The sequence below is a fragment of the Carya illinoinensis genome, chromosome 14, assembly GCF_018687715.1.
Source record: "Carya illinoinensis cultivar Pawnee chromosome 14, C.illinoinensisPawnee_v1, whole genome shotgun sequence".
Classification (NCBI taxonomy): domain Eukaryota; kingdom Viridiplantae; phylum Streptophyta; class Magnoliopsida; order Fagales; family Juglandaceae; genus Carya; species Carya illinoinensis.
In genome coordinates, this window is record NC_056765.1 from 27,699,955 (window position 1) to 27,726,659 (window position 26,705).

The 26,705-nt window shown below is 37.0% G+C and overlaps 1 protein-coding gene across 18 annotated transcripts in view; it reads left to right on the plus strand.

The window, feature by feature from the left end:
- The window catches only part of LOC122294478, a 99,074-nt gene that overhangs the window by 14,268 nt on the left and 58,101 nt on the right, over positions 1-26,705 (plus strand). For 3 of the 18 annotated variants that reach the window (XR_006237647.1, XR_006237634.1, XR_006237646.1), the window contains 3 exons: positions 10,656-10,713; positions 10,873-10,967; positions 11,132-11,578. Coding sequence is in view for 2 of the 18 variants with exons in the window: in XM_043103247.1 (XP_042959181.1) it covers positions 10,656-10,713; positions 11,132-11,251 (178 nt within the window). In the remaining 16 variants the exon portion in view is untranslated. Of the gene's footprint in view, positions 1-7,065; positions 7,294-8,148; positions 8,288-9,031; positions 10,714-10,872; positions 10,968-11,131; positions 11,579-26,705 lie in introns of those variants that run through there. The other 15 variants (XM_043103247.1, XM_043103246.1, XR_006237642.1 and 12 more) reach the window with 14 other exon arrangements.

Here is a 26,705-nt window from a genome sequence, read left to right on the forward strand (position 1 = left end):
CATGGATTCAAAAGATGCAGACCAATTTATTGAACTAGTTCATTTGATTGATTCAAACCCATTCTTTATATAAAATAGGTTCCTTTTTCTTTTTGTTGGATTTTGCTTATGAAATATTAATTTTGAAATAATATGATAGAAATAAACATATCTTTAACTTTTTCATACTCATATGAATGCTAGAAAAATTAAATGATAAAATATGGATTTTTTTATTTAATTAAAATATATTTATAGTTTTAGATATGTAAGTCTTAAACACTTCTTTTAAAAATGTGGATAAATCTAAAGAGCACATCTACATCATCTGAAGATATAGCCCGAGAAGTCACCGAACATGGCAAAAAAAATTTTTAAAATTTTTTTCATTCACTTTTTTATATTATTAAATATTTTTTAAAAAATATAAAAATTCATAACATCATTAAAAAATATTTTCTTAATCATTAAATAAAAAAAATAAAGATTTGGGAGAAATCATCGGAAGCACTATTAGGGTGAAATAGCATTTTTCTAAATCTAAAATCTATCTAAAAAAATTATTTTTTAATAATTAATTTTACTTTTTCTTTTCTTTTTTTAATTTTTTATTAAAAAAGAGTGCACATTAAAATTATATCTATCATTATTTAAGAAAAGCAGAGATTTTTTCTTTTTGGAAACATATGGGAAATATTACGATCCGTCTTTGATAATTGATTGATTTCTGACATAAGTTAATCTGTTGTGGAGAGAGAGAGAGAGAGAGAGAGGAGAGAGGAGAGGGGGGAGGGGGGAGGCGGGCGGGCGGTTGTGTAGTAGGTACGAGGGAAGCGGGGAGGAAGGCGAACGAGCAGAAAAATTTAATATTATATTTTTCTATTTTCTGTCCTCCCTTCGAATTTGGCGTCAGAACTTAGAACGTGTCCAAACTTTTGGGGTCAAAGTCCTTCTGGCCAGGGATCCAATGCCTTAAAACCACAGATTTTATTATTATTATTATTATTACTATTCCGATCAGACTTTTCTTCGAAGACACGACCCACCTTAACATCTTCGAGACCAAAGTTTTAAAATTCGTTCCGTTCCGGCCGGAATGGCCGGAATTTTTCGTGCCGGAACAGTGACCGGAATGGGATAGGTATCTGTTCCGTTCCGGGCAAATTCCGGCCATTCCGGTCAAATTCCGGCCGTTCCGGTCAATTCCGGCCGGAATTCCGGTATTCCGGCCGGAATAGTAATTCCGGTCCGAAAAAAAAAAAAAAAAAAACTTTTAAATAAGTTAAAAAATAATGAATAAAATTGTACATTAAGAATTCAAATACCCCTTTCCGTGCATTAGAAGTATTGTTACTTTTAATAATTTTTCTATTCTTTAATTTTTTTCCTTTATTTTTGTGTCTTAACTCAAGTTTGTGAATTTTTTCAATATATATTCATTTTATAAATCTTTAATTCTTCTATATGTATACACATATACATATCACACACTTACATATATGTATTTATTTTATTAATTGTTAGTTTATATATACATATAAATATTTATATATAATATATAATTAATCCCGAAACGGTACACCGAAACGTACCGGTACCGAAATATTCCGTTCCAGTGGCTCAACCGGAATGGTCTCCGGAACGGATTTCAAAACTTTGTTCGAGACCCTTAACGTGACAACTTTGACAAGTGAAGCTAATTGCATGGTTTCACTTCTAATAATAATTAGGATCCGTTTAAATGCTAAATTGAATTGCAATGAGTTAAGTTTTTTTTATAAATAATAATAAGTTAAGATAATAAAATGAATTTTTTTGATAATATCTAAAGATGTGTTTTTTCTTAAGTATCAAGCCTAAAAATGAATAAAGAAAACTGGCTCGATGAATTTAGGTGAAAGATGCTAAGATGAATTTAGATATATTTATAAAAAATTGAAAAAGACTCTGGGTCTCGTGTATAAAAAAATATTGAATTAAACATAATTATAGGTCTTAGGTGGAAAGAGACTTTGAGTTGAGATGAATTTAGTAATGTGAGAATTTTAATATTTGGATGTTATAACTTAGACTTAACTTAAAATTAGATAGTTCAGATTTCAAACGGGGCCTTAATTATTTACTTATGGATATGATTTTGTTATAACCATATATGCGTGAATAAACGAGTACTCATTGATTGTGGAAGTGGAACCATATTCCCTTTGTTATCTTTTTGTTAATAAAGGAAAATACTATAATCATAAAAGAATTACATAAAAATAATTATACAAACTGACATGGCATGATATAGTTCGTCAGATTATAAAATTATTTTTATTATAAAGTAGATCTAACGAATTATAAAATTACTTGATATAATTGATCATATGAAATCATACCAATTCGTAAGATTATTTTATATAATTTTTTTTTTATAGATGTATCAGCACTCTTTCCATCAGTTACGTCCATAAAGAAATCCCATATTATTGTAAATTCAAACAAACCAGGAGGCACAATTTTGAGTTTTGATGTTGTAAATTCCAGGCAAATGCCACTTATTATAGTGATATATCGTTTAGCAAAGCATTTATTGATAGTTAAATAAAGATGATAAAGGCCGCTCATATGTTCTTATAATCTATAGATAGTTAAATACCATTCTTCTCTATGCACCTATGCAATAACACAGTTCCTGTAAAACAGAGAGAGGATGCATTTTTTCGTAGATCTGAGATATGTAATATTGGTCGTTGATCTTTGTAACAGGAGATGTCCTATTGCCAAATCCGTTTACAAATAGATGAAATGGAATCTCATAAAACTTTAAAAAAAAAATGTCAACTTTGTTTATATAGAAGAGAAAACCTTCTGACCGGTTGGGCTGATAACCCATTAAAATCAACCCGCCAATACACTTCTGCCACGTATGCATTTCATCTTTATGATGGTGTGACTGCATCTCACCTGATATGGGTTTTTGGGTGGGCAACAACCAGACCGATAACCGTGAGGGAAAAGAGCGTTGGGGTTGCTCTGGTGGTGAGACTCATGGCGGCGTTGCCGTGAGAAGTGCGACGGGGCTGGGCGAAAATGCACAAAAAAAAAAAAAAATCAGAAAATTACTCTCTTCTTCAAAAGCAACGAGAGAGAGATGGGAAAAAAAAAAAAAACTTGCTTAAGGGGTGGTTAGGCGGAAATCAGTGGCTGGTGGTGGTGGTTCTCACTGTTGGGGCTGCTCTGGTGGGGAGGTTCACGGTGGCATTGCCGTGAGAAGTGCGACGCGGCTGGGCGTGAGTTTTGATGGAGGAACCGAAGGGCCCAAACGGTGGCCAATCGACTTGGTGGTGCTGTTCACCGTGCGACAGTCGTGCTTGGGTCGGTGTGATGGCGGCGAGGGGTTGTCGCAGCTAAGGTGTTTATGAGGGGGTTGCGTTGGTCGTACAGGACACGATGGAGCAAAACAAAACAAAAGGGCAAACGACGATGCAGAGAAAGGAGGGTGAGAGTCGGCGTCGTGCTGAGATGGGATGCGTCCGAGACAAGTGCTATGCGAGAAGGGGAGAAGGGCTTGCAGACGGAAAGACGAAAATGGGGTTAACGAATTGATGATTCCCTGTGGTTGACCCCATTTGTCTAACACTGATTTTTCTTACGTGGCATTACATGAATGGAGGGTTGTTTTTATCTAATTTACAGCCCGACCGGCATGAAGCGCCTCTGTATATAGAATGCATGTGCCATTTGAATGCCCTGTATAAAAGTTTTCAGTTGAAACTGTTGGGGGCTTGAGAACCTCCAGACAGTTTAGTCCCTCTCTCTACTTGATGGTAAGGGAGAAGAGATTCGAGATTGTTCTTTTAATAAAGATAAGAATGCGTATTGAAAAGGCTACTAGTGTTAAGAGAAAATTGAATATGGAGGGATGTGTGGTTGTTGAACCTAGGGGGTTGAGTGGTGGATTGATTGGTTTATGGAAAATAAAAGATCAGGTTGAGTTGCTGAATTATTCTCAATGACATATCAACCCATGGGTTTAGGGAAGTAATGGGGAGGAGGATTGGCTGCTTGGTTTTATGGGAACCTAAAGCTAGTAAAAGGGGGAAATCCTGGGAACTTCTAAAGGAGTTAAAAGCTTCATGATGGCGTGGTGTATTGTTGTGGGGTAGGAGGGAAAGAGGTGAGGATGACACAATTTAGAGAGATTTCGGAATGGTTGGACCGTATGAGTGGTGGACAGGAAATAAATTTTGACTTCCACCAAAGAAAGACTTTGTCGGTATAATTTATAAAATTTTCATTTATCTTTAAAACAAGCTAATAATCCTAGCCTTCCGATCGTTGTCCTGATATCGCTAACAAGCATTTATTGTTAATTTGGTGAGGGTGAAGCGGACACTTCTGCACTTTCCCGTCGAGGATATCGTCAGAGCAGTCGCATTGTTTCCTCGTCTCAATTTTCAAAATATGTAATTTTTTAAAATTTTCAAAATATATAACTTTTTAGTTTTTAATTAATTATTTAACAATTAAAATCTGAAAAAAATATGTAACTTTTTGGTTTTTAATTAATTATTTAACAATTAAAATCTACATTATATTAATTATTACATTCTCAATAATAATAAAAAATTATTTTTTATTATTTATATTTCTTTAATTAATTTTTATTATCTTCAATAACCTCCAATAGTCATTTTCATTCTCATTTTCACAATTCAATAATCTATAATATGATAATCTCATATATATATATATATATAGATGGTGAAATCTCATATGTAAATAAAAATCTCATATATATAATCCATTAAAATCTCATATCTATAATAAAACAATCTCAAATGTGGGATAAAAAATAATAAAATATTAGTTTAAAGAAGCTACAGTTCTTTTCATATATAGAATGTGAGATGGATTTACTGTAACTAATATTTCATATAAAAGTGTTTAACTAATTCAATGTGGACTTAATTTCATCAATATTCTAATTTACTGGAACCATATTCCATTTGTTATCATTTTGTTAACAAAGAAAAATACTCTTAACTATATAGGAATTACATAAAAACAATCATACAAACAATCATATCAGTCCTCATATATTAAATTCTATATATTAAATTCTATCTGTAGTCCCCATATATTAAAGGGCTTTGTTAGATACAGTCAGGAAATGCAGTCGGCGTGCAGTCGGCTGTACGTAATGAATAAAAAAAAATTATAAAAAAATTATTTTATATTCAGGGGGACCTACATGAATAAAAAAAAGTTATAAAAATAATTTTTTTTTTCATGTAGGTCCCGTATTAATTCATTTTTTTCTCCACGACTGCACGCCGACTGTATTTCCCGACTGCAAAAAGTATTTCTCTATATTAAATTCTATATGCAGTCTCCATATATTAAATTCTATAGTATATTAATATCTATATACTACATATTTAATAAGAAAAAAAATTAAAAAAAAAAACCAAAAAAATGATGCAAAGTGTACGAGGGTCCAAAGCTTTTAAGCGTAACAAAGATTCAAAGACCGCTCTTGCGTCACCACATGCTCTATAAATACTCGATGGAGTCCGTCTTCTCTCTGCACCTATGCAATAACACAATTTCTGCCGATCAAGAGAGGATGCGTTTTTTCGTGGATTTGAGATATGTCTTCCTCCCAACCATTGGCCTGGCCCTGAGGTTTCTAATATCCCAAGACAACTCTCGGCCTCAAAATGACAACCTCGTACTTGAATTCCTTGGCTTTCCCATGTTTCTCCTGACACTCCTGATCATCATCGGTGTCATCCTCTTCTGCCTTGTGACCTCGGTCAAGTTCGATCTAACAATGGAGAGTCTCAGGTTGCAGACGGGGGATATGTCCGGTCCATTGGCTATTTTACTGCTGGCCTCTGTATTTTTGCCACTCTCACTCTTCTGGTTTGCCTATTTGATGCTCTTGATCTTGTCGCCCTGTTCTGGGCTCATTTTTAATCAGCTCGACCACTTTGTAAAGTGGCTTTGTCGCTCTTTGGGAGCCACTTTCTTTTGCATTATCCGGCACCAAGAAGAACCAGAACTACCCCAACCTCGAGTTGGGATTCAAATGACTGAAGTTGAAGGGATGAATATTGTTTAGGAAAGAACTGAAGCCAACGCTTTAGTTCTTTTTATTCAAGTAGTTGTTTTAAAGAGTGCTTCTACTTGTAGTCGAGATTGGGGATTTTTTTTTTGTTTTTTGTTTTTTATACAAGGGAGTTTGGAGTTTGGAATCATATAAATCATTAGGCCATCAGACAAAATTATGGAGGTTGATCGTCTAAAAATAAAGAACACGTGTAAGCTTTCTTTAATTGTAAGATTTTCTAAGTTGAGTCCTTTTAGCTGCTTTGTTTAGACTGATTGATGTTTATTGGGGGTTCAGTAAATTTTGATGCTTTCCATTTTACTTTATATATATTGTCCATTTAGTACAAAACAATTATCTGATTAATTGAGTTATTTTTTTAAACAATTATCTGATGCAACCAAGTCATGTGTCCTGCAATGCAATATACAATCACTAAAACTAACATCTTTGGATAAAAAAATATTTTTTAGATGGAAAAATATAGTTGCAAGCATAGTTGTGCACTAATCTGTACATCAATGTGATGTCATTGGTCAAAAAGTAGATTTGATTGAAAACAGTATTAATTTAAATTTTAAGTATGAATAAATCAGTATTGGTACACAGATTAGTGCGTAACTGTACTTGTATGTAGTAAAACTCTTTTAAGATAAGATCTACTTATACTATATCGACTATATATAAAAGTGGGAATCAGCTCGACTAATTTTTTTTTTCTAATTTTGCCCTTAGTTTTATTCCAAAATTACAATCCGTTTGCCTCTATTTTTATTTTGCCGACAAATATTTTAGTCTTTTTACCTTCCTTTTCTTTTAAACCAACGAGAATGGCAACTCATCCATTTTTTTTCTTTCTCATTACCCCCCTGAAACTCACTCTCTCACACCTCTCTCTCTTTCCGATTCTCTCTCTGAACACCCCCCCCCCACCCTTTCGTCTGATCACTTTCTCTCTCTCTCTCTCTCTCTCTCTCTCTCTCTCTCTCTCTCTCTCTCTCTCTCTCTCTCTCTCTCTCTCTCTCTCTCTCTCTCTCTCTCTCTCGGGTTTTTTTTTTTTTTTGAGGAAAGAGAATAAAAAAGACAAACACAGGAAGCAGAGACAAGGAGAAATGTCGGAAGCGAAAGACCCTGCGATCAAGCTCTTGGGGAAGACGATCCCGGTGCCTGAGATCTCAAACAACAGAGTTGGAGAAGAGCGAGCGGCTGGCAAGGTTAGGGATACAGTTAGCTACTTTTGATTCTGAGAGCGACCCATTAGTTGTTGTTGATGAGCTTTTGAATGGGTATGGGTTTTATTTTATCTATATTATTTTTTGCATCGGCATTCAAAGGAGATTTTTGGACATGTTATTTGAGTGGGGCGCATATTATGATTGGTTTGCTTGAGGTAGTTTAGGTAAATTTTGATCGGTTTGGAGATTGCTGGTCTACTATTTGTATGGATTAGTATAATTCACGAAGTGATTTCTGCTGAACTACGTTTGGTCTTCAGTTTCTGGATTTTGGATATTGGCTTCTTACAAGATTTGATCTATGCTTTTATTTCTTTTGTCGAAGGCATCAGATTTGAAATTTTTGGTTTTTCGCTCCAACAAAAATTCTTGGATTTTTTTTTTCTTAATATTTATTTTAGCAACATAGTGTCAAAGGTTATACAATTTTTTTATTTTGATCGTTTTCTCTGGTTAAAATCTGGACGTGAAAAATGCTATTTCCAACTGACATCCTAAATTTTGCAAAAAGTTTCCAATTCTAAGATTCTGTAGTCTAAATTTTGCTTCCGAGCACCTCGAATGGGAAGGGTACTCTCCTTACTCTCACTTAAGAAGACACAAAGATACACATGCACGAAAGTGGAAAAGATGGGCCTGACATAATCTCGGAAATTGTTATTTTTTTAATTCCAAGAGATGATTGCAGATGGACCCGATATTAAAAGTCATGGCGTACAGTTCCTGGCCTGTTTCTTCTTTAGTTCACCCGATATTAAAAGTCATGGTATAGTTTCAACAGATGGTGTCACTTGACCCACACTTATCTTTTATCTGCATTTGCTTAAATTTCAGTGGCTAGAAACCATACTTTCCACTGCCTTGAGAAAAAAAATATGGTGAAGAAAGACAACTCAGTTCAAAAGTGGGTCTTCAGAGTTCCCAACCCCTTGCCTGCTTTACTCTTTGTACTGGAACCTTTTCTGATCCTGTGGTAACTTCTCACTTCTGTTTCTCTAAAATTAGTTGGTTTTTTTTCACCTTTAGCTGTTTTTCTGTTCTATAGTTGACTTAATACAAAGAAAGTCTAGTTTGTGATATCTTTCCTACTGAATTTCAGTGGACTGTCATTTCTGTTCCTCGTCTAAACTGGTGTCATATGTCTTTTAGGTTCTGCTTGTGGAAAACCTTTTCTATTTCACTATTGGTCTGAGTTGGAAAGACTTCCACTTGATTTCATTAATTAATTTTATGGTAGCAGTAAACCCACATGCAGGCGAATTTAATCAAGGATTGCATAAAATCTGAATCTATAGAACTTTTAGACGGTTTAAAAGTAGCAATTCTATGTTGAAGACTTGACATGGATTTGGTACAATCCAGGAACTCTGCTAAATTATACTTGCGTGTGCACTTCACAAAAGATATTCTTTGGTAAGAGAGAAGGGGGAGGTTATTATGCACTTTATCGCTGCGGACTTGCTTTGTTTGTTTAGTTTGATCATGCCACTTTTTGCTGACAAGTGGCCTTGGACTTGGTCCTCTAATATATTATACTCACGATTGCATTGCTGTTTCACTTTTTATGAAGTTTTATTCCTTATTTTTCTTCATTTTTGATGCTTCGGTAATTGAGTATGTGCTCTGTCTGTAGATTGTGTTACGCATTGGCATTCCTCCAATCCGGTGGATTTTTGTACCTGATTATTTTATCTGGTTTAATATAATTCTTTTACAGGCTCGTATTAAGAAGATTATGCAAGCTGATGAGGATGTTGGGAAGATTTCCATGGCTGTGCCTCTTTTAGTCTGTGAGTAATTTGTTCAACTCTTAGCACTTTTTTTCCGATTATATATTTCTTATTTCTAATTATTTTTTTTAATGATTAGTCAGTAGTTCACAGATCTTTTTTCACCTTCAACATTTATCTTTTTCTTTGGGCTTTTGTTCTTCATTTCATGAAAATATGTTCTGGTTTTCTTATTGTATATGATATTTATGACCTGTTGTCGTGTAATATGCAGCTAAAGCGTTGTAGCTATTTCTGCAAGATCTATGTGATCGCCCATATGAAATAAAAGTAGAAGAGAGGAGCAAAGACCTTGAATTCTTTGCATTTGTGAGCGAAATTCCATTAATTAACATTTAGTTTGTACATATCTTCTTTGGGACAGGAATGATTTAAGTTTTTACGGTTCATTGAGTACCAAACTCTGTCCCAATCTTTCAAATACTATTCCTGCACCTCTATGTGTTTACTTCTTATTATTTGAGATGGGCCTTTTGTACGTTGTTTTTCGAATGATATGGTGGTTTGTACTGTTCCAAATACCTAGAGAGAAAATAGTTTTAGATAGGATTTAACTTCAAACTGGATGTGGTGAATAAAGGGGTTTTACACCTTCCAATCACATTTCGACACATGCATTTCAAGTGAGGTAGAATGGAACTGCACACAGGAAAGCAAATCTCATTCAATCCCCCGTTGCTGGGTTCCAACATTCTTGAGCAAAGTTGATGGGCAGGGATAATTTCTTAGTATTGTCGAAGCCATTCTTATTTCACTTTGATACAAAGAGCACCTACTTCTACTTTTGTTCCAGGAAAGGAAGAATGTACATGGTTGCCTAGGGATGGGTTCTAGTTTGTGATATGGAGGGGAGAGAGCAGCGACCGCTGGGGCGCCGCCAGGGGGGGGGGGGGGGGGGGGGGGGGGGTTGATATGGAGGGGAGAGAGCAGCGACCCCCAGGGGGGTGGTTGATATTTACTTCCGTGTGGGGTTCCACAACTGCAAGGGGATGAAGACTTTGATAATGAACTGGAACGGCTACTATCAGAACCATAATGTCAAGGGCATCTGTAGGAGATTCATAAAAGCTTGGTTCCTCCATGAGCAAAGTTGAGGGGCAGGGATAATTTCTTAGGATTGTCCCAAGCCATTCTTCACTATGATACAAAAAGCACCTACTTCTGCTTTTGTTCCTGGAAAGGAAGAATGTTCATGGTTGCCAAAAGATTGGTTCTACTCTGGGAGAAAGAGAGCAGCGAACCCTGCGCCCACCGCCGGGGGGGAGAGGGAAGATTTGGGGAAAGATTGTACTGTTACTGTTTTTAGATGGTAAATCTTAGCTGCTCTAATATGATTGATGTATTTACGGGAAACAGAATGTACATTTAATGTTTTGGATTTTCTGGGGGATATCGTCAGCAAGGTTCCTGATCTAGGTGGTTCTGATGCTGCTGGTGAAGATCTCATTCTGCTACCAAAAGAAGGTTTGGAAAAACGTTGTTTTGTGACTTTTGGATAGTGAAGAAAAATGAGGTATTTTATGAGGAATATTTAATACTTTGATTCAGCAGGAAAGTTAGTGACAATGATGAAAATGACAGTGATGATGAGTCCAAGAGAAGTAAGATGGTAAGATATGCTTCACAACACTCTGGTACTCCATTTATCATCATCACTTTTGTTAATACACTGTCTAACTTGTTCTTGGTATTTAAGGAGGTGTTCAACATCTTTTTATTCTATCTTTGTTACATGAATTATGCATGTTTCATTTGTTATGGTGTTCAGGCGAGCTTCAATTTGGATGTTTGATGGTGTAGAATCTATTTTTCCCCTAAACTTCACCAGTGGCTGTGGAACATATGTTTCGGAACTTTGAATTGGTAAACAAACGATATGACTCGATGAGTTTTTTGAAATTTGTTTTGATATGTAATGTAACAGAATACCCATGCATGTAACTTGTAAGATTCCTTTCAAGACAATATCTAATCAGCTTCTGTTTTGATATAGAAGATTTTTTGATGAATTATTTCCTTTATTGCAGGAGGAGGCTGGCCACACAGCCAGCAGTGGCGGAAGAAGGGTAGGGGCAGAGGTAGAGATCGTGGGCAGTAGTCGAACAGTTGAGAAAGAGGTGGCTGCTCACTCAAGCAATAATTGTTAATGTTCCTGGTGTGGAAAATTTGGTGGTTGGATGTTGAGTTTCAATGCCTAAAGCAGCAAAGCAAGTACAAATTCACATTATTCAATTTAAATTGGTTAAAAGCTGAACCGATTGAATCATATGACTCGATTCAATTATTGCTATCATCCAGTGGTTAGTTTTGGGTACTGGATGATAGGCTATCATCCAGTGGTAGGTGGTTACATGTGGTATGATATGTCAAGTATATTTTATGGTACATTTACCATAAATGAATATTCTTTTGTTGGTAGATAAAAATATTTAAAAAAACATTAAATTCATTTTAAAAAACTTTAAATCCAGTCCTGTGTACTTGGGCTATACCTTCTTTTCTAATGAACAAAACTTATTGATTACCTATCAGAAAGAAAGAAAGCATTAAATTCAAGGTAAAGCTTAGAAGTGACAAAAACCCAGCTAGAGCATATTATTTAATATTCTTCGTACTTAGAAGAGTATGGTTGGATTAGCAAGCCATTTTTTGTGTCCAGAATTCTTTATGTATTATGGGCATTCTCCCTAAAACATCACCATCAAAAAAAAATTTACCAAATTTAAAAAAAAAAAAAAAAAAAAGAAAAAGAAAAAAAAGGACCTCTATGAAAAATATCACAAACACACATCATTTTTGTCCGAGGGTATAAATGTAGTTGATTTTTTCTGTCTCCGAATAATGAGCCATGCATATACCACTCAAATTACATCAAACTGTAAAATGATCTTTTCTCAATACCGTTTTGGAGCTGGCTTCTCATTTGTGCTCACCATAGCCCAATCACCCTTTTGATTTTGGGAAAGGAAGAGAAATGTATGTTTTACTAATAGACGGTTTTTTCTACAAATGGACCATTTTTTAAAAGAGAATATCTTTAAACCGGTGGCTCCTATCAACTCTATTTATCGGAGTCCAATAGCCAAGCGACACGTAAGGATTACAATTTCACATCCAAGAGCTGCGCTGCAGGAGATCGACAAGTAGAGGAGGCCCTTTAGAACTCTCTCTCTCTCCGCCCTCTCTCTCCTTTCGTTTCTCTTCTTCCCTCTACGAAAATCATCTCTAACCCAGGAACGCTTCTCTACCATTTCCATCTCTCTCCTTCCCTCTCTCCTTCACGAAAACTTCTCTCTATCTCTCCTTCACGATTTTGGTCAGCCCACTCCGTATGCGCCCAACACTATCTGTGTTTTCATCCAGCCTCCTCCATGTTCTGCGCCGAACCACTACACCCCTACATCACGTGATGCTGCGCTGAAACCACCCCAGCCCCAAGTCTTACGGAAGCCACCACGGATTTACATCGGCAACCCAAAAAAGTCGGTAGGTCCAAGACGTCACCACCCTCACCCCAGCCCATAACCACCCTTTATGTGAAATTCCCTAGCACTTCCCGTATCTTTCACCTCTGTTTTTGGTGATGAAGACAGAGCTTGCCACTATAACATCACTCCGTACTACCACCCTCCACGTGAAGTGCCTCCTGGCTCTCAGCTACAGCCCATCCATTCCCATGAAATCCACCTCTATTTTTATGGAAGAAAACAGAGTTTGAATACCTGGACTAGCAAGAAATATGAATTAACACAGATTATGCACACAAGATTATACCATGATTTCAGACCGTCGGTGTGCGAAATCGGTGTACGCATGCAGAGAGGAGCGACAGAATCGCATACTCCAGCTGGGTCATGCTTGAAAAGGTCAGTGAGTGTCTCAAACATCTTCTCTCGCTTAAAGAGTCTCTGTTTTATCCTTTTGTTTTTATTTTTATTTTTCAGGGTGCAGTTATGCTTGAACTATTGAAGGACTCAGTTTCTGTAACCATTTTGTCGAGTGGGTTTTCTTGCCAACATGACCCACATGACCGGACTGTCTACTTACAAAGAATTTGCTGTCGGCAATTTCGTTGTAGCGTGTATAATAATTCTGTGATAAAGTCGAATAGGTGGTGTGCGATAATATCTGCAACCTTCGCATAATCTCCATGCGGCAACTAGGGACGCAACAAAATTATTTATTACAACCCGTTTGGAATGACAAATCTCGCATCGATATGAACATGGTTGCGACTATTGATTCTGGTTCGGTTTGTGAACAAGGGGAAGGAAAAGGAACTGATTGGAGGAGGAGATGAAGGGTTTGAAGCATCTTTTTTTTAGCAAACTTTGCCTCCTTGGGGAGATGTGGCGATTCAGAAGGATCGAGATATTGAACCTAGATGTGTTGGCTTGCCTGAGTCAAATTCTACTGCGACATGCGCCAACAGTGGGAAATCGGAAATCATTTTCACCACATTCACAACGTTGGTTTCTTGAGAGAGAATGAGAGTAGGGAAAGGGGAGAGAAAGGGAAGGAGAGAGAGAGGTTATAGAGGTTAGAGATTTTGGACCAAGAGAGAATGAGAGTAGAGAGAGGGAAGGAGAGAGAAATGGAAGGGATTTTTTTCGGGTGAGAGAGTTTCAGAGTGTGAGAGGGAAAGAAGATCCTTCGCATGAGAGAATGAGAGCAGAGAGAAGGGGGGAGAGGGAGTTCAGATCACCTTTTTCGTGAGAGAATGAGAGCAGAGAGAAAGGGGGGCGTTGATCGCCTATTGCGCGTTCAGCCGTGCTTTTGCATATGTCCCCTACGTGGCCACTCCTCATTAGTCTCCGATAATTAGAGAAAAAAGGTGACACCGGTCAGAAGCGTTTCTCTTTTTAAAATTATCTTTGTTTTATATTTTGTCTTTGTTAATGAGATAGATACAATAGATTATTAGCTTCCAAGCATTGCATTTGTTCTTGATTTGATGGACATGACATATTTACTGATTTTTAGGTTCTTACGGCATGCCAACATGAGAAGTTTCTGGACCAACATAAGAACTGTGTACTATCGCTTCTCCACTTTGCATAGATTCATGGCATCCGAGTTCCTTTCTATAGTTGACTTAATACAAAGAAAGTTTAGTTTGTGATATCTTTCGTACGGAATTTTAGTGGGCTGTCATTTCTATTCCTCTTCTCTGAACTGGCCTTATATGTCTTTTAGGTTCTGCTTGTGGAAAACCTTTTCTGTTTCACTATTGGTCTGAGGGAAAGACTTCCACTTGATTTCATTAATTAATTTTATGTTAGCAGTAAACCCACTTTTCTGTTTCACTATTGGTCTGAGTTGGAAAGACTTCCACTTGATTTCAATAATTAATTTTATGTTAGCAGTAAACCCACAAGCAGGCGAATTTAATCAAGGATTACATCAATCTGAATCTATAGAGCTTTTAGACGGTTTAAAGGTAGCAATTCTATGTTGTAGACTTGACATGGATTTGGTACATTCCAGGAACTCTGCTAAATTATACTTGTGTGTGCACTTCACAAACGATATTCTTTTTTGTCCTTTATTTTTCTTAAGAGAGAAGGGGAAGGTTATTATGGGCTTTATCGCTGCAGATTTAGTCTCTTCGTTTAGTTTGATCATGCCACTTTTTGCTAACAATTGGCCTTGGACTTGGTCCTCTAATTTATTATTCTCGATTGCTTTACTGTTTCACTTTTTATCAAGTTTTATTATTCGCTGCAGGAGGCTGGCCACACAACCAGCTGTGGTAGAGGAAGGGGTAGGGCCAACCTCCTCTTGTTTGGTTATTGCTCACCAATGGCAATGATGGCAATTGTGGTAAGGTGAGGTTTGGTATTTAGGGATGGATTTGATGATGATAACAAGTTCGGGCGATCTAAGTGGTGAATTTGTGTGTTTGATGCAACGTAAGACGACTTGATGATGACCCTTGGTGTTGGCAACACTTGGGTGATGTTTAGGGTTGGTATGATGAAGTGAGGCTAGGGTTTGAATGGTGTATGGATAGGGTTGCGAATTTTGGAAGAGTTGTTTTGGGTAGTCTTGGGTTTTGGTTAGGTCAAAGATGAAATGGATCTTAGGATTGGTGATGTGTAGGATGAGATCCAAAAATGTAAGAAGTGTTTTAGGGTTTATGAGAATTCGGCTAGGGTAAGAAGAGATCAGATCTTTAGGGTTTAAGTAGATCCTAAGATTTAGGAATTGGAGGCTATGATGGGTTTCCTAAAATGTAGGAAATCCTTATGGAAATTAAGGTTTACGGCTAGACTTGTTGGAGGCAATAGATCTAGGATAGATCTAGGGTTTTGTGGCTTTATGGAATAAATCTATGGTGGAATATGGATCTAGAGAGGAATATGGATCTAGAGAGGCTTATGAAGTGTTTGGTTGGTGAGAAAGTGTATGGAAAGGATAGGAAATTATAGATCTAGGCTATGGCATGTGAGAATTATAGATCTATGGAAGTGGAAATGTGTTGGGCGTGATTGATGATTGGGAGATGGAAATTATGCAATAAAAATGATGAACACAATGGAAATATGAAGAACACGATGATGAAAACTCAACTCCAATTCAAGAATTACACCAAAATGAAGGAATACATCATATATTGATAAATTGAATCACACATATTCAATGAATTGCAAGGTGATGATCCTCTCTTTGGGATTCACGAATTTCACCCAAAAATCCCAAGTGCAAAGGCACCAAAATATGATCTCCTAAACAAATAATCTCCCTCTAGGATACTCAGTCTCCTACTCACCATGAAGAGTGCTTATTTAGAAACATTAAGTTAGATGCCCCTACTTTTGCTGGTTGCTTAGATTCTTGAGTTTTTACTCAATTGATTAGGGATATAGATCGTTTATTTACTTGGTATGGGGTTCCTGAGGATCGAACAGTTCAATTTGCCAATTTGAAATTGATTGGCACTGCCCAACTCTTTTGGGAAAGTGTAGAGGATCTTCTTGAGCAGTGCCATGCGCCTCCTGTTGGAGGTTGAGAAGAAATGAAACACCGCCTTCAAGAGAAGTATTTACCCCAATCTTACAGATGTAATTTGTTGGACCAATGGAATGCCCTTACTTAGGGCAATCTGCTAGTGACTGAGTATGTCACTCAATTTGATGAATTCCGAATAAGATGTCATGTAGTTGAGGATGAGGCCATGACCTTGAGTAGGTTTAGACAAGGTCTAAGAGATGATCTTAGGCACGAGCTTGTCCTTCGGGGTGTCACTACTCTTGATCACGCTTACTTTTTAGTCCGAGACTATGAGTCGGTTCCTAGGACTTCGTATGGAAAGCGTGGTGACAGCGCCCTTCCATCATCCTCAACATCCACTCTTCCCCTAAGTCTCTCCTAAGGCCTCCCCCATCTATTCCTCCCATACGGGAAAATAAGGGTAAAGGTCCAGAGATTCCCAGGACTTCCTCCCGCTTGTAATGCTTCAACTGTAAGGGGTTTTGGTCACATTGCCTCCAATTGTCCTAGTCGAGCCTTGGTCATTGAGGAATGTGAGGGTGTAGTTGATGAGCCGTTAGAAGATTAATTCTATGAACCTAAGCTTGAAGAGTTTTGTGATTTGGGTCATAATGAGGAGGCCTTCTTAAGTTGTATTCGGACCATTCATGTGGGTCTAGGTTCGATGCCCTTTGTTCCCGACGCACCCCATTAAGTGTTGTACGTTGTACCCTTACCCAGCCCAAAGATACTGATGACGATTGACGTTATCATGCCATTTTTCATACTTATATCAAAATCAATAATAAGGGTTGCAAAGTCAATGTGGATAGTGGTAGTTGCATTAACTCGATTTCTGTGGCTACTGTGTCCCGTCTTGGGTTGCAGTCAATTCCTTACCCTCAGCTGTATAGTGTCTCGTGGGTTGATCCTTCTTCCGTAGCTGTGAAAGAGCATTGTCTAGTGCCTATACAATTCCTCGAGTATAAGGATCATATATGGTGTGATGTCCTTCATATGGATGTCGGCCATGTCATTTTTGGTCGGCCTTGGTTGTTCGACTTGGATGTGACCATCCACGGAAGATCCAATTCATATTCATTTGTCTTTAATGGAAAGAAGATTCATCTTAATCCTTTACCCTCAAAACCTATTAGCTCATAGCAAGCAAAGAAGATTGTGGAACGGAAATGGTTAAATATCGTTAACCCTACGAAGTTCAAGCGTACACTCGTGGGTGATTCTGTTGTGTTTGTTGTGGTTGTTATGGAGGTTCCGTTGGAGTCTCCAACAGTGGCCCTTGCTGAGGCCCAGCCGTTTCTTCAGGAGTTTCAGGATGTTTTCCCTAAGGACCTCCCTGACCACTTGCCCCCTTTACGGGATATTCAACATGCCATAGATCTTGCCTAGGGGCGTCTCTTCCAAATTTGCCTCATTATAGGATGAATCCCTTGAGCATGCTAAGCTCCAAAGGCAAGTGGGCTAACTCCTTCACAAAGGATTTATCCATAAGAGTTTTAAGTCCTTGTTCAATTCCCGCCTTTTTGACTCCCAAGAAAGATGGCTCTTGGAGGATGTTCATTAATAGTCGTGCCATTAATAGGATCACAGTGAAGTATCGCTTTCTCATTCTTGGGCTTGATGATATGTTGGATATGATGGTTGGTGGCACGATATTTTCTAAGATTGACTTAAAGAGTGGGTACCACCAAATTGGGATTCGCCTGGGGGATGAGTGGAAAACTGCCTTCAAGACAAAGGATGGTCTTATGAGTGGTTAGTCATGCCTTTTGGACTAACCAATGCCCCAAGTACTTTTATGAGAGTGATGACACAAGCTCTTCGGCCTTTTATGGGTAAGTTCCTCATCGTATACTTTGATGACATCCTCGTTTATAGTAAAACTAGAGAACAACATCTAGACCATTTCATGGCCTAGCTATCTTTTATCATCGCTTCATCAAGGGGTTTAGCACAATCATGGCTCCTATCATGGAGTGCATGAAGAAAGGCAAATTTCATTGGACACCGAAAGCAACTAAGGCTTTTAAGTTGGTCAAGAAGTGAATGACGGATGCTTCTGTCATGTGACTTTCTGACTTCTCCAAAGTTTTTGAGGTTGAGTGTGATGCCTCAGGAGTAGGAATAGGTGGAGTCCTTAGCCAAGAACGCCACCCTGTTGCTTATTTCAGTGAAAAGTTAAATGATGCCAAATAGCGGTACTCTACTTATGATAAGGAATTGTATGCAGTTGTGTAGGCTTTGTGCTATTGGCACTATTATTTGTTGCCCCAGGAGTTTGTTCTTTATTCGGACTATGAGGCTCTTCGCTACCTTAACTCCCAGAAAAGGTTGAATTCTAGGCATGGCCGTTGGATTGAATATTTACAGGCTTATTCTTTTGTTTTGAAACATAGGAATGGCGTTGAAAACCAAGCAGTTGATGCTTTGAGCCGCCGCATCTCTGTTTTGTCTATCATGAGTGTCAAGGTCAAAGGTTTTGACAGACTTAAAGAAGAATATGAGTTTTGTCCTGATTTTAGGAATATTTTTCTCGCATTGCAAAGTGGGCCGTTGGATACCACTGATGGTTTCCGTCTTGAGGCTGGTTATCTTTTTAGGTCCAATAAGTTGTGCGTCCCTTGGACTTCCATTCAAGACTTTATAGTTTGGGAAATTCATGTGGGAGGCTTGGCCAGACATTTTGGACGTGATAAGACCATAGAGAAGATTGAACGTCAATTTCATTGGCCTAGCTTGAAGAAAGATGTGGCTAAGATAATTAGCACTTGGAATACCTGTCAGTTGGCCAAACAAAAGCGACAAAACACTGGTCTCTACACGCCCTTTCCCGTTCCTAGTTGTCCTTGGCAAGACGTCAGTATGGATTTTGTGTTAGGACTTCCACGCACTCCAAAGAAGCATGAATCTATTTTTGTTGTAGTGAACCGTTTCTCGAAAATGGCTCACTTTATCCCTTGTAGCAAGACTTTAGATGTGTCTAAGGTTGCTAGGTTGTACTTTAATGAGATTGTCAAGTTATATGGTCTTTCTAAGACTATTGTTTCAGATAGGGATGTTTGTTTCACTAGTCATTTCTAGAGAACCCTATGGCATATGGTTGGCACTAAATTGAAATTCTCCACTGCTTACCACCCTCAGACGGATGATCAAACTAAAGTTGTTAACCGCAGTCTTGGCAATTTATTAAGATGTCTGGTCTAGGAAAATCTTCGAAATTGGGATTTGATCCTCCCTACAGCTCAAATTGCATATAACATTTTTGTGAATCAGTCTTTAGGTATCATTCGCTTTGAAGTTGTTCATGGCTATAAGCCTAGGAAGCCTTTAGACCTTATTCCCATGTCCCCACATGCTAGTGTGTCTGTGTCAACTAAGGCATTTGTACAACATCTTCATGACTTGCATATTGAGATCAATAAACAACTTGAAGCCAATAATGCATCATATAAACTTCGAGCTAATTTACATAAACGACATGTTGAATTTAATATTGTGGATTATGCTATGCTTCGAATTAGACTAGAATGGCATCCACCTGGACCTGCTTCCAAATTGTAGGCCCACAATGCTAGTCCTTTTAAGATTTTAAAGTGAGTTGGTCCAAATGCATATGTCATTGATCTTCCATCACATTTTGGTTGCCACTCTACTTTCAGTGTTGAGGACTTGATTGCTTACAAAGGCCATTTCAATCCCTCCAATGATCCTCTTCTACCTCCATCTGTGGACCTTGATCCTAAACCTTTTGCCACTCCTACTCCAATACCATCTATTACAGCACACAGATAAAATTGATTCTATTCTAGATGAACAGGTTGTGTTGACTAATGATGGAGAGGTTCAACGTTGCCTTGTTCGTTGGGTAGATAGACCTGATTTTGACTATACATGGATTCCCAGAGAGACACTCCAGCAGCTTGATCCAGACTTATTGGAGCTTTATCCGAGTCAGCATGATCTTCCTTTACCCGGATCCCTGTCCACCCATCTTGAGGAAGTTGGTGGAGACACCAGATTTAGGACCTCCACTCACACATGTTTATGGGCGTCAGAAGAAGTTTGCTCAACCTATTAGCTTATGGTTGGGTGATTGACTGTAGCCTTATTGTGATTTGTCAACTTGACAGAGTTGAGTTCTCTCCCACCCCGGAGAGTTGATGAGGAAATCTATTATTTTGTCATTTTGAGGGCATCTATTATTTTGTCATTTTGGTTGTTTTACTGATGCTTTACTTATTTTATTTGGGTTGTATTAATGTGCTTGGGCTTTAGCCCATAGACTTTTAGGGTTTACGTATGGGTTGTGTTATTTTGCTATAAAGATGTTGTAATGAAACATTTGAGAATTAGCTTTTTGGAGAGAAAAGAATGCTTGCTACAACGGCCACCCTTCCAACCCTTTCTCTTTGCTTTCTTCTTCTTGTCTTATTTTCTAGTTTATTTTCTTCTCTGTTCTGCTGTTATTCAGTTTCCTTTCCTTGTTCTACCATTATACTACATCAGTTTGTTATTGGAGACTTTCGAATTTGTACTTGCATCTTGAATCCAATAGTGGTCTTGTGATTTTGGGGTTTTAATCAATATTGCATTCGGTCCTTAGTGAGAATATTTTTGTCAAGATTCACAGATTAGTTAAGATTCGAATTTGTATCTTCTTTTTTTTTTTTGCTTGTTATTGCTGGGTTCAACAACACACATACATGTTTATGATAATATTTTTAGAAATCTCTTCGACGTGTTAGGATGAAATTACTCAAGAAAGTATAAGTCACATGTGGGTTCATACTCAAAGAATTAGATGCAGTTGGAATCCATACTCTAAGAATTAGTTGCGATAGGAATTCCTTGGAATCATTTAATGGGTAAGAAGTTTTCCCTCTAAACAATGCGAGATGACTTCTACCCTCCAATACAATTAAAGCACTCTATTTTGTGCACTGTTTTTTTTTTTTTTTTTGCCGGGGGTTGGGGGGGCGGGGGATTCAAAATGACAATTTTAGATCTTGTGTAGAGTGGTTTTATGGAAAACGGAGCAATGCTTATTGAATCAGACAAGAAATCCACAAAAATTTATTTTTGAATGTCGTGTTGAAATGTTTTTTAGCATCTTGATATTAAGTCAATATGTAGTTTTCCTTTTTGATGGATAGCAGTAATTCATCCCTGGTGATGGATATTATGATCTATCTAGTTGCCAGACTGCCAATTGTGGATCTTATACTCTATTGGATGCCAAGAAATCCAATATCCAAATCAAAATTAAGCTTGTTGTGCTATCAAATTCCATTCCCTTTGATTTTTTAGAATCCTTATTATCAGCTCTTTACATTGGCCATCTTCTCTTTAGAGCATTGTCCAAAAGTCTGCAATGTGTTCTATTACTATTTAATTAGTTAAAAAATCGTCAAATCACCAATGCAGATGAAAATCTATTGCTTCTTTTCAAAGGCACTAGTTGTGGCTTTTTCGGATACACATTTTGGTGTGGACAAGAAATACCATGGAGAATGCTGTGTTATGCTTTTGATTTCTCTGCAACAATACAAACACATTCATTTCTCTCCAAAGCTACTACTGTTGTGCCCCTTTAAGCATAACTTTCGCTTTATAATTTCTCTCACAAAAATATTATGATCCTTATATGGCTTTGAGTATAACTTTTCCTTTATCCAAATGACTGCTTCCTTTAAGTCAAGCTTCATCCTTCTATTTGTACTATTTCTTCTTAATGTTTGTGCTTATGCCATTTCTTAATATATGTTTAATTTGTTGATGCTTATATTGATGTTTTATGATGAACTTTAAATTATTCAAGGATTGAGCTTTCATTTGATGCGGATCCCTTCTTCACCACTCTCTTGCAAAGTGGTGGACAAGGGAAATGCAACACCCCATTCAATAACATACATGATAATGTGGTGGTCCAAACATCACAAGCTGAAGGTGAATGAAGGCCACCTACAAACAATCTTAACAAGGTGTGTCTTTCACCACATATGATAATCTCCTTGTTTTAGCTTGGCTAAACATTAGCCTTGACGCTATTCGGGGGACTGACGAAAAATTAACTCAAATGTAGGAAAGAATTTATAAATACTATCATGAGTATAAAAATCAAACACTCCTGAACGTTCGATTACATTATTGACCAATCGATGGCAATCGATCCAAAAATGCACAAACAAGTTTTGTGTTGTTGTAGCACAAGTCGAGTCTTTGCATCTGAGTGGTATCACGAAGGTTGATAAGATATTAATTTTTTTTCCTTTAGTTTTTTTATATGCTTGGGCTTATTTACATACTAAATTTATAACTTTGTTCATTTAAGATTGAGAAAGCGAAAATAATATACAAAGAGATTGAGAATGAAACTTTTACCATGCAGCATTGTTGGTATCTATTGAGATACCAACCAAAATGGCAACAACATCAGTCAACATTGTCAACATGGAGGTTATCCATCAGAGACCTCTAGGCCTGAAGGTTGAGAAAGAAAATGAAAAAAAGAGGAAGTCTAGAGATGATGTAAATGCTGAATTTTACCATGCCTTAGCATGCATAATTGCCAACAGAAATGCATTCAATGTGGAGAGAAGAGGATTTTACAGAAAGGCGGGGCAGGATAGAGATGAATATCTTACACTTGAGAAGAAGAAGTTCGAAGCTAAAATAATGAAATTAGATCTTAATGGGATGAAAGCAAAACAGAAAGTTTGTTTCCAATGTCTTCGGGATGAAATTTTCGACGCTTTAATGAATAAGTCTGCAATCACATCACCATCCGAGGACACATCCATACCTTTTGGAGGTGTGTAAGTATTTGTCTAGCCTATTTCAACATTGTAATTAATAGTAGTATATGTTTAACGTATGCTTTGTCTGATTTTAGTAGTCGTCCAGCCACATGGGCAGCAACTTTGTGATTGGGCATTATCACTATTTTTTGTGATGGGCAATAACATTAGTGATGGGTTGACTTTTGGAGGTGTGTGTATTTTTGTGATGGGCTGACCATTGGAGGTGTGTATATTTTTGTCATAGGCTGCAATGTTTTTCTGAATGGTGTATTTTTTAGGTGAAAATGTAATGGACATGTTTTTTTTAATGGTATTGTGACGTAACTGAATGTATTTGTGGTGGGTAGAAATATTGTATTCGGTATTGTGTTTTTTGGTTTGTAATTGAATGTATTTGTAGGATTGTTCATTCGGGTTCTGGACCGGGTACTCGGGTTTCAGTCCGGGTACACCCAGTAATGACCCGGTCTAGAACCAGGGTGAATCCTGATTTTTTTAAACTCAAAAATTCGGGTTCCGGGTTGTACCCGGGTTTAAAAAAAGAATAAAAAGACAAAAACAAAAACCTATATTATTAAATTTCTTTCAAGCAGCATATTTTTCATCTAGAAGTCTATATTCCATTACAAATTTTTCAATACAAAATGTTGCAAAGCATATTCTTTTAGATTAGAAAACTAATTACCTTTACATTTTTAACTAAATGCATCTAAAAAAATAGAAATTCAATATTTATCACGTAAATGCATGCAAAACATAATGCAATCACTACTTATTACATTATTTTATATTTATACATTACATTACAAAATAGAAAATTACAATATATGAAATGAAATTAAATATCAAAAGTGGATTACATAGAGCCACCAATACATAATGTCTGCTTCATGCAATCAATGCATTCCTCCACAACTGATACATATGTAATGAGAACCTTCATTTGCGTCTCCATTCTCAAATCTCTCACTAGGCAAAGCTACAATAGTTTAACTTATCATGAACAAATTAAAAAATTATGCAGGTTAAATTTTCATAAACACAAGTATAAGCAGCCTAGTGGGAAAAAGGGGACAAATTAATAAGAAATCAGCAAAGACTCCTAGAAAGTTATATGCATCAATGCTTACAACTTGCATTTCCAGAACAAGGGACTTACAACTAAAATAAAATGAAACATATTATCGTGTATTGAACAGCAATGGATATACCTAAATGATGATTCACCTTGAGCATTTATGTCTGATGTGATATATCATGGAAATGTTAAAAACTACGGACTAGACTCTTTCATAATAGAATAGTAAAATTACCATAAATCTGACTTTCAAGCTGTCAACGCCATTTAAAAGTGTCATGTGAAATGAACTATATTGGGATCCATTCACTCCTTTTGGGAGAAAGTTGCTGAAGAATACTTTAATTCCGTCAATCTTCCTAGTCGGATCATGTTTTGTTCTAAGTATTGCAAACTAGATGGAATAATCAATTTATTAGCTCAATTTATTGACAACACCATGATAAGAACAAAAATAATTTATTAACTTTTAACAAATTAGAACAACCACACAGGTATTTAATAGTATAAGTTGGGAATGTAAAATGTTAATAATTTTCAATACCTGAATTGTAGTATTCTTCCAAAAAGGGTGATTAAAACCTGGTTGTTTGAAGAAATCAATACAATCATATATGTCTCCATCCACCTACAAATATCACATCTGATTAGCTTTCAATACAAAGGAAGTAAATGCATTTGATGATGATGGAGATGATGCAAGAATCGAAAAAAGATGTTACTCGTCAATTGTTGGCTTTCATTGCTTACAACACATTAGAACTATTTCATTGTCATTAATGTTATCATAAAACAATTCAACCCAAATACACAAGCATACAATAATGCTAGATAATACACACACAAGTAATGCTCTTACTCTAGTTTTTTTCAGCATGATTGGGAAGGCTGACTCACAATAGCCTCAGTTGAAGACAAAACTAGATAATCATTTAAAAAAATATTAAAAAATATTTCAACTTTCAAACTTACCTTTAAGCTCCATCAACTCTATATCTTCTTCCAACTCCTAGATGTCGATGGGTAGGGGTGGGCAGCGAGGCCCCGCCCCCCGCTACCCCGCCCCCGCATGGCGGGGTGGGCAACACCAACCCGCATCTAGTCCCCCTAGTGGGGGCGGGGATGGGGAGGGCCCAACCCCGCCCCGCATTTCCTCCGCCCCGCTCCCGCCTATATATATATATATATATTATATAAACATAAATATTTATATATATACAAAAATATAAATATATGTTTATATATATAAATATAAATATATATTTATATTTTATAAATTGTGTATATATAAATATATATATTACAATTTGTTGGACTTGTTTACAAAGTATGCATTAGCAAATTTAAAAACTATATAGTTTAAAATACTATACTACAACTTACACAAAATATGCACTAGCAAATATAAAAACTACATAATTTTTAAATTATAGTCATATTTACAAAATTTAAATTTACAATTTGGATCTAAAAATATACTTTTGATCACTTTTGGATCTAGAAATAATTTTTAAATATAGTGAAATGTAATTCATATTTAAAGTGGAAATGATGCGGGGTGGGGTGGGTATCCACCCTCACCCCGCCTAGCGGGGCGGGGTACCCTACCCCAGGGATGCGAGGCAGGTGCGGGGAGGGGGGGAAAACCCCACCCCCACACCATGCTTGGCAGGGTGCAGGTAGCACCTCTATCGATAGGTTTGGTCCTTAACCAATTTTGGATGCAAATGAGAGTCTCGACAGTTTCTAGAGACAATGAACTTCTAAAAGGATCCAAGATGTGTCCTCTAATGCTGAATGTGGACTCCGAGGCAGCAGTGGAAATGGGGGTGGCTAGCACATCATGTGCTACCTCAGCAAGAACAAGATAATTGGCGCCATTAACTCTCCACTAATCCAAGATATCAAAACTGGGTGATATTGGAGCACATCCCTCGAACAAATACCTATCTAGTTTTGATCTAAACTCCATAAACTCTTGCTCCTCAAGGTATTTGTCTAGCTTGATATCAAATTTAGTCGAGCTACTAGAAGAAGTAGAAGTAGTGCTTGGCCACCCTTGAGCCACATTAGAACTCCCCCCACTAGCCATATGAAATTTGTTATACTGCTTAATCAAGCGGCTTAACAAGAGTTTAACATTGGCCTCTATCTTATCCCCTAACTCATCCCCTTTGCATCGTCGCAACCAAAATCTCATTGACAACATTTTATATTGTGAATCAATCACAAAAGCAACATATATCATCAAGTTAAACTTATTTGTACTACCCCAATACTTTTCAATCTTATTTTTCATATATATGCCCATGGTCCTAGTGATGCTATCATTACCCATGCACATATCAATTAATGTATCTTCTATTGTGCATAGTTCCTGAAAATATACATTACCTGTCACATACAAAGAACCAAAAATATTCAATGTAACATCATAAAATATTTTCAGTAACTCTACAAAAATCTGTGCTTTTTTCCAATCATCACTAGTGTGGTTCATGAATTCATTATCCATATACATATAATAGCGTTCAAAGGCTAGTTTTTATTTTACAACGGTGCACAACATCAAATATATGGAGTTCCATCTAGTGAAAACATACAAGCAAAGCATCCTCCCGCTAATATTCTTCTATACTGCACAAGCCTTGAACTTGGAAAACCTTGACGGTGAAGACTTCACATATTTGACTGGTTCTCAACGATGACAGTGAAGACTTCACATATTTG